The sequence below is a fragment of the Helianthus annuus genome, chromosome 9, assembly GCF_002127325.2.
Source record: "Helianthus annuus cultivar XRQ/B chromosome 9, HanXRQr2.0-SUNRISE, whole genome shotgun sequence".
Lineage (NCBI taxonomy): Eukaryota > Viridiplantae > Streptophyta > Magnoliopsida > Asterales > Asteraceae > Helianthus > Helianthus annuus.
In genome coordinates, this window is record NC_035441.2 from 75,018,759 (window position 1) to 75,027,935 (window position 9,177).

Genomic DNA, 9,177 nt, shown 5'->3' on the forward strand with positions numbered 1-9,177 from the left:
TGGTTACTGCATGATTTCTATTGTCTGAGTTTCATGCTTGATTGATCCGAGTTTTATAGGTAATAATGTTCCGAACTTTATATTTAACATAAGGGTCCGAGTTATGTGGTAACATAAGAGTCCGAGTTTCATATGGCTTAGGGTCCGACTTTGTTTGTATAACATGTATTCCGACTTTTATAACAACATATGGTCCGACTTTGCCTAAAGGGCCTTGGGTCCAAGTTTTAATGGTTACCACATGGAAGTCCGAATTTTTAAAGGCCTAAGCCTTGGTCCGAATTTTAGGGGGCAGCCACCCCTTGTCCGACTTTGTGAAGGGACACCCCCTGTCCGAGTTTTGGGGGGGGGGGTGTTACCTTGGTCCGGGTTTTGTAGGGGAACCCCCCACTTGTCCGAGTTTTGTTGTAACAAGGGATGTCCGACTTTTTGTAAGGGGTAATCCTTATCCGAGCTTTGTGAGGAACAAGTCTGTTGTGTTTTCGTCTATGATGCTAGTACAGTAAACTCGTTATGTTAAATCTGTTAACTCCGTTAAGTATATTGGTAACACTGTTCAGCATGAAACACTGTTAGTTTATTGAACCCGTTCGTTATTAACGTTGTTAACTTAACAAACTCTGATTTGTTTATTAATTCCGTTAGATGTTAACTCTGTTGAGATATGCATGTAACCCTATTTAAGGTGTTAACCTGGTAGAGTATGTTAACTGCCTGTTTATCCTGTCAAGCATGAATTTACATGGATTTGACTGACTGCTTAAATGCCGCATGATGAATAACTGCCAAACACACTATGTGACGTTAGATTTGTGTGCAAGATTGTTACGAACAAAAACTGATTTATTACACGTGCATACAATAGGACTTCACTTGTGAGTGCATAACCTAGCATACCGAGCAAACCAAGGTGAGTTCACACAGCCAAGGCATGGGATTCCCGGGTTGGGAATTGGATTGGAAGAATTGAAATGGATAATTACTCGTACTTACACTATTTCTAGACTATATACCATCGTCCTCAGGTTAGTCAGGACACTTACGTAAAACCTACGTAAACTAGTATCTACCACTGTCTCCCGGGTCGGGAGGACACTTACGTAAAACCAACGTAAACTCATACCTACTACTGTCTTCCGGGTCGGAAGGACACTTACGTAAAACCTACGTAAACCCCACGCATACCACTATCCTCGGGGAAGGGCACTCACGTAAAACCTACGTGACCTTGTACGTATTCCTGTTCTCGGATTAAGAAGAACACATGGTTACAATAGTCTAGTAAGGATAAACATGGGAAGCCCCCATTAGTAATAAATATAATCATGGGAAACCCCCACTATTAGTACATACATACGTGGGAAGCCCCCACTAAATGAACATACGAATTACTGCTACGAACTTACTTTCTGTGAACTCGCTCAACTAGTTGTTGACTCTCTGCTGCATGCCTTGCAGGACCTTAGGTACATATGGAGCTTGCACAGGGAGGAGCAAGTCGTTGTGGACAAGGATCGTGAATGCTATGATTGAACGTTATGACATTACATACTTATTTATGATTGGGCTTTTACTTATTTGCTTCCGCAAAACGTTGAACTATTACTTATGTTTTGAACACCTTACATATGGATGGGTTTGGTTTAATGACATTTACTTTTACTATATACATTATTCTATATGATTGGTGGCTTGATCCTGGTCAGTCACGCTCCCAAGCGGTAGTACTCCGCGTGTGGATTTTGGGGGTGTGACAACTTCAGTAATATATCCCTCCTCCTCTAGCTTTGGAATAGCAACAATAATATGGTCCTTAAGTTCGTGATCTGCATTAACTTCTAACAAAGCCCTAGCAAAACTACTCCTGCCCCAGTTCTCCGAGCACATATCAGCCGTATAGCCATCCAGTCGTTTTGGCTCACCTATCTTAGATGCTAACAAGCTTAACCCGTCATCAGTATAGATCACAATGGGAACATTATGGAATTTCACCCAAACCGGCACATATTTAATACCTTCCTTCTTAAGACTAACTGACGGAGACCAGACATTAAGAAACAGCGGCACCTTCCTGATCAACCAAGGCCCACCTTCCAACACTTTTGCCATACCCTCTTTTGAGTCAAATTTAAAGAAAAAGAATCCATCTGAGTTCATCAAGAGTTTAACAAACCCATACTTTGCCCAAACATTCTTAGCATAGTATTCGACAACAGGGTATGGTAACCGATTACCCAAGAAGTAACCATATAACACATTCACAAACTTCTCCTGAACTTTACGAATTACCTCTCGAGGAATGACAACATCAGCATCAGGTTTTGTCTCTCCTGATTCCATCTTCCTGAAATTAACTTCCTTTTTCACAATGGAGATATTCTTAACCTTATCAGCATAAGACAACTTTACAGCTCCCTCCTCTTTCTTACGATCGGCTGAATCACTTGCCTCTTGGACTGGAACTGAGACCTTTTCCAATTCATCTATTATGTTAATCATTTTCGGTTCCTTTTGGACAATTCCCCGTCTCGGCAACAACGGATTTCCATCAATTTTTAACGACTTAGAATCAAGACTACTCCAAAAGGAAGACAGATTACCTCGCACGTCCTTTGGATTCGACTGCTTAGCATTGTTCGAAGAGATAAAGATATCCCCATGCAACTTTTCCGAGAACGACTGAAACCCTAAATCCTCCAACCCTTGATCCGAATTACCCTCCATTCACGACACTGACGAAGAAATCAAAACCAGGCGACAAGAACATGCATCCTCCAATAACAAACCCTAATCCTTTTAACCCTAGTAACAATCTTCAATCCTTAACCTATTAATCCAGAGTTATCGATCGAGCTAAATTAGTCTCAGCTAACCGCAATCAACAACAACCAGACTAGTAAATCAGGGTTTCGAACTGAAAACACGGGCGGCGATTAAAAAAACGAAAAAAAGGAAAACCCTACTATCAAAATCGGTCACAATTGCTAACGAGTTCGTTATAGAGTTATGATTGAAATCAAACTCTAATCACTGACTGTTATACAAAAGATCACAATCAAGAAACTAGGGTTACGAAAAGAACCTGAATCGGCAAAAGGAAGGAGAGAAAAAGGGTGGTACGGTGCCTTATTCTCACCTATGGAGAACATAGCACTTTTGACCTCCTCACGAGTAACCTGACGAATCATAGAACTAGCGACATTCGAGTCCAGAACATTGGAAAACAGATCATTGCTTACCAGTTTCTCCACTTGATCCTGTGTACCCAAAAAAGCTGAGTAGTGAGAGACCAGAACCCCATAAACATCATCTCCTTTAAACCAATTACCACTAGAATCTTGAATACTATGGATCTTACTACAAGCATTCCTCGTTTCACACAATTATGAAAGTATTTTGTATTCGAATCACCCGCTGCCAACCATTCGGCCTTTGATTTCTGCTTTAAAAAAGCATTCTTCATCGTAAGAGACAGAGTTAAACTCTTGGATACACCTGGATTCGGTTTCTCTAAGAGTGATATCCAAAGGGTTAGCGTCAATAGCCTTTTGAATGTCATCCAGCTTCAATCTCACATACTTGACTCGATCATGAAGGTTACCCTGCATGAATAAAAGACGCCTCAACGGAGACTTCAGAGATGATAGCTTCTTAACAACCGAGAACATAGTAACACCTGGCACCTCCTTAGCCCACTCCTTGGAAACACACTGAATAAAACCCTCTTTCATTAAGAAGTTAGCAAACTTGAAAGGTTTAGGCCGAGTATGCTTAAAAGGTAATAAATTAAGGATGCATGGCGTGTGGTCCGAAACCCGGTAAGGATGAAAAAGAACATAAGCATCTGGATACGAATCCAAAAAATGAATATTAACCATAACTCTATCAATCTTCTTTAAAACACCTACCCCATTTTTCGGTTTTTGATTCCAAGTGAAACGTAAACCGTGGCCTTTGACATCGATCAGCTGATTATGTTGCACACAATCGTAAAATTCTCTCATCCCAATTGGAATAGTTGAAGGCCCAACCAGACAATCATCCAATGAGAGAGCAGTGTTAAAATCCCCCAATACCACCCATGGCCTATCATGAACGAAACACTTGTGTTTACATAAGTTATCCCAAAGGGCCCTTCTATCTTTGTATTTGTTCTCAGCATAAACAAACGAATAAAAGAGGATTTTGTCTTCAGATTTTAGATGAACTTGCACATGTAAAACCTGATCTGACTGAGAGATAACCATAAGATCCACCATATCCTTGTTCCATCCAACAATGATACGAGTACCTCTTGAACAGCAGCTGCCATTTGACGTCCAATCCCACGAGCGAAACACACCTTTACAAACTCTAGCAAGATTAGTAACATTAACATGAGACTCCAATACCGCACAAACCTGGAGACGATTTTCAGAAACAAGTTGCCGAACCTCTCTTTTTTTCAGGGGAAGGTTCAATCCCCTTACGTTCCAAACCCCTATACTACCCATGGACACCAGTTGGACCGGGAGTGCTTGCCCCCTCAGAATTTTTTGCATCTGTACTAGCATACATGAACTCCGAAATCTCAGTTGGAAGTTTCTCCACAAAAAACATCCTCTGATGCTCTATCGACCTTTCTATTGAGACTAGATGTCTCACTCGTACTTGGTTCCCCATCCGCCATTTGATCCAGAGTAGAAAACGAGTTCCTTAAATGTAAGTTACTATTGTTGACACCATTGCTAACTTTAGCCATATTACCTTCCCCTTCAACATGTTTCGTTCCGGATGGACCAGACCCAGAATGGCTACTCTTTTGTCTATAGACGAATTTAGATTTTGCTTTCTTTGAGGAAATCCATGCTTCGCTACTTTCCTTTTATCTGTAACGAACCCCTCATCATCAATTGTTACCTGCTTGAGCTTTAATGCTGGGGACTTAGGACAAGTAGTATCCGTGTGAACAAACAAACAACAAGCCGCACACCTTTGTGGCTTCCATTCATATTCAACCTTAACTTTTTCCGTAAAGTAGCCTTCTTCATCCAACTTAGGAATAGCTACAACAATGTGTTCTTTCAACTCATTATCAGCCGAGACCTCTATCATAGCACGAGCAAAACTCGTTCTACCCCAATTTTCAGCACACATATCCGTTGTGTAAGTATCTAGTCTCTTTGGAACCCCTATTTTAGACACCAGTAAACTCAGACCATCATCAGTATATACTGCAATTGGTACATTATGCAGTTTAACCCACACTGGCACTGTTTTAATCCCATCTTTCTTGAGGCTCACTGACGGAATCCAAATATTCAGAAACAAAGGAATCTTCCTAATTAACCATGGTCCACCTTCCAAGACTTTCAGCATACCTTCTTTAGAATCGAACTTGAAGAAGAAGAAACCACTCGCATTCATCATGAGTCTTGAGAATCCAAACTTCATCCAGACATTCTTAGCATAATATTCCACAACTGGGAACAGCAACCTGTTACCCAAGAAATAACCATATAACACATTCTCGAATTTATCCTGAACCTTTTTGACTACTTCTTTAGGGATAACAACATCCGCATCTTCTCGGGTCTCCAAAGGCTCCATAAGTCTAAAATTAATCTCCCTTTTGTTCTTAACAGTAGCCTGCAGCTTTTCAGCATAAGAGATTGGCGTTCAACTTTTCTCATTTTGATCAGCCTTGTAATCGGCTTTAGTGCTCACTAACTGAACCGGAACAGTCACTTTTTCTAATTCGTCAATAACATTAATTACCTTCTGCTCTTTCTGGACAACACCACGACGAGGCATCAACGGGTTACCATCAATATTCAGCGGCTTACCAAACAAGGAAGGTTTCTCTCCCAAATCCTGGACATTCGTCGACTTAGAACCCTTCGATTTGAACAAGTTAAACTATTTGAACAAACGATTGATTTTGGGTTGTGATTAGATAATGGGACGGGTGTAACATGATAAAAGCATGGTAGATACGCCGCTGGTACTTCTTATATATAAGTGTTTTTATCATATTACATTCCGTGGCATTATTTAGTTCACTTAGGCAAACGATTTTAAAACGATGTCACACAACGATGTTTTCTAAATGATATAAACCATACGAGTTTTGTAACGAGAATAATTTACGTTTTGGTTTACTTAAACAAATGTTTTGGGTTAAGAATCATGGCTGCGAGATTTTACTTAAACTTGATTTGAGTTGGTTAATTATGTTGCAATACTATTCACTTTTCAAAACAAGGTTTGTAACTTTTGACTCTTGTAGTCTAATGAAGTACTGCAACATGTAAACAAGCCATGAATCCGATACTCTCATAAAACCTATGTGCTCGCCAACATTTCTTTGCTGACTTTGTTTTTACATATGTTTCAGGTGGTGTTGAATGATGTTGATTGCTAGGATGCATGTTTACATAGGATCTGGACGAGGCCTTAGTGACATAATAACAATGATAATCGATGTGTAACTTGTTTGTTTTGTATTAAGACAATGTAAATTATCTAATGAATCAATAAAACGAAACTTTTGTATCCATGGTTGTGAAACAATAATTCTGCCACTCCACTTCCTGACGTTTCCGCTGTGGTTTCATTGTTTTAACGCGGTCGGGGTGTGACAGCTATACAAAGGGCAACACCATGAACATCAACCCAATATTTTTGAGGGTTTAATCATCTTGATGTTTTGAACCTTTATGTCGTAATACAATTATATATTTCATCCTTTTAATCAAAGTAATCACTTTAAAAATAAACATCCAAACACCATAACAAAATCAAACCCATCTTTATTTTAAAACATCATGACACCTATCAATATTTGTAAATCCTAATTGTAAATTAAATGAAAAGAAGCTAAACCACCAGTAAATCAAGTTCCAAAAAATGAACATCCCTTAAAACTGAATACATGTGAAGAATATGAACATAGAAGCTTATAAAGCCGATGAGAAAATAATCATACAAAGCTAAAAAACTGTGTTTAATTGATTAGATATACAATAAAAAGCCGAATGGAGACGTAAAAATCCGAGAAGAAGTATCGAACAGACCAAACAAACAACAACAAACAGAAAAGCAACAACGAAAATCATACCTAAACAGAATTACAACACGAGCTTTCTGTAGTCGAAGCGCAGACGTGCGAATCCAGGAGGAAATCGGTGTTGATGCTTTGATGGAACATAATTTGGGTTTGAATAGATAAAATTGAATGCGCGTGTTTAAACTTTAAAATCTCTCACTAAGAGATAGCCACGTGTCGCAATTCTGGCTAAGATATAATGTAGATGGGCTGAACATAAGCCACGTGTATCTTCCTTTTTATTTATAACTATAGAGATTATATTAGTGCTAGTTCTCAGCAACTTCGCAGATTTAACAAAATAATATGTTTTCTAGGTACTGACAAAGTACATTATACGTTTATAATGAACATATATAAATTCTTTAAAAGAAATTCTTATGGAATATAAAAGATTCATAAAGTAAGTAAAACAATCTACGTATTATGGCTTTTGCATAAAATGGCATCATTACAACATAGCCATAAGGGGTCCAACCTATAATATCCCCACTTGTTAAAAAAGATTCACATCGGAAAGATTTACTCATCTAGTAACCTATAACTTCACTATAGAAAGTTAAACTCGTTAGACAAAGGCATATTGACTCGATACATCAGCGAGAATGGAAGCTTCCTGATTTATTTGTGTCGTGGATTGGAAGCTTGTAGCATCATGTGATGGAGACGCTGGGGTACTTGGTGGTAATGCTAAGGTTCCAAAACACTATTTATTGCAACTTTGCAATCGTGTTTGATGGTTAGTGACATGAGCTTTAGTTGGTCGGTCGTGGAGTGCATCTTGTCTGCCGTTTCAAGTGGATCGTTGTAGGCGTATGTAGTTATCATTTCTTCACAGCTGATTTTTAGCAAACTGGTCATGGCTTCGACAAAGAACAATGTGGTACCTGTGATAGTTAGGTTGGTATTAGTAAAGTTTGATAGTTTTTTGTTCCGGTTCAGTTAATGCGAAACAGATGAAGTACATAGATTAAGCAAATGAAAAAAGTGAAATGGAATTAGGTAGGTTGAAATCACTATTGGTATTTTCATAATAAAATAAGAAAAGATAACCCAAGCTTGGGAGTTGCAAAAGCAATGTACACAAATGTTAACCGGAGAATAATAATACAAAATCAATAAAATAGGGACACGTTAACGTTAAAAGTAAAGTCATCCATGATGGATGTCAGGTGCAAGAAATTACCTTCGCCGGATGTCCCCCCTCTAGGAAAGCGCCCGGAGGTTAAGTATCTACAAAGGAAAAAAAGAACTTTTAAATTACAAAGCGTATGTTAATTCTCAAGTTACCCAGGTGTCGGGTCAGGTTTGGTTCTATCAAGTATAAAAGTATGATAATGTTAATATAAATACCTAATTGAATCTGTTCATGTACCTAAGAATACTGAGTCTATAAGCTTAGTATATATACGAAATTATATATATTAAGATCGTAAGCAATTACTACTGACGTGTGAGGGGGTGGATATAATTTTTAGATATATTTTAAGCTCTTTTTACTCGCGCATCAAATTTTAAATTTATAAAACACGATATAATATTATCACTCTACACACGTTAGGGCAAGTGCACCCATCGCGAACGTAGTATAGTGATGGCAAGATACCGAGGTCGTCCAAGGACATAAGAGCTTTTAGTACCGGCTTATCGTTAACGTCTAATCTAATTAAACTATGATAAAAAGGTTTTGAAAGTTTTAAAAAGATAAACTAGAAAACAAAAATAAAATATAAGGAAAACAAATAGACAAGAAGGAATTACTTGGTTCCAACTCCTCTTTTATGTATCCTTCAATTATTCCCACACTTTGGGCATTTTAAGAGATTATCTTTAAGTTATAGTAGTAGGCCCCTTTCCAGGCAGTGTTACCCTCAACCTATTGGTCTGAGTCAGCTAGGATACAGTCCCGCAAGGTTGGTTTAAAGTTTTAATAGTAGTTTATAGATAAGGGATTCAAGCGGTTCTTACTTCTCCCGAGGCAGATTGTACCGCCCACTCGTGAAGTCTTACTAAGCTTGAACCAGGTTCTCGCAGGATCTATACATTGAACGAGACAAGAATTTACCCAACCACCCTTCTAACCCCCTTCC

General features: G+C 38.6%; 2 protein-coding genes across 2 annotated transcripts; both read right to left on the minus strand.

Moving 5' to 3' along the window:
* Window positions 1–3,407: 3,407 nt before the first annotated feature.
* Window positions 3,408–4,493, minus strand: LOC110875680. The gene has a single exon (XM_022123884.1). The coding sequence runs from the start codon at window positions 4,491–4,493 to the stop codon at window positions 3,408–3,410; it is 1,086 nt and encodes a 361-aa protein (XP_021979576.1).
* A 202-nt stretch (window positions 4,494–4,695) lies between these two features.
* LOC118481731 lies at window positions 4,696–5,589 on the minus strand. The gene has a single exon (XM_035976951.1). The coding sequence runs from the start codon at window positions 5,587–5,589 to the stop codon at window positions 4,696–4,698; it is 894 nt and encodes a 297-aa protein (XP_035832844.1).
* Between the last annotated feature and the right edge of the window lie 3,588 nt (window positions 5,590–9,177).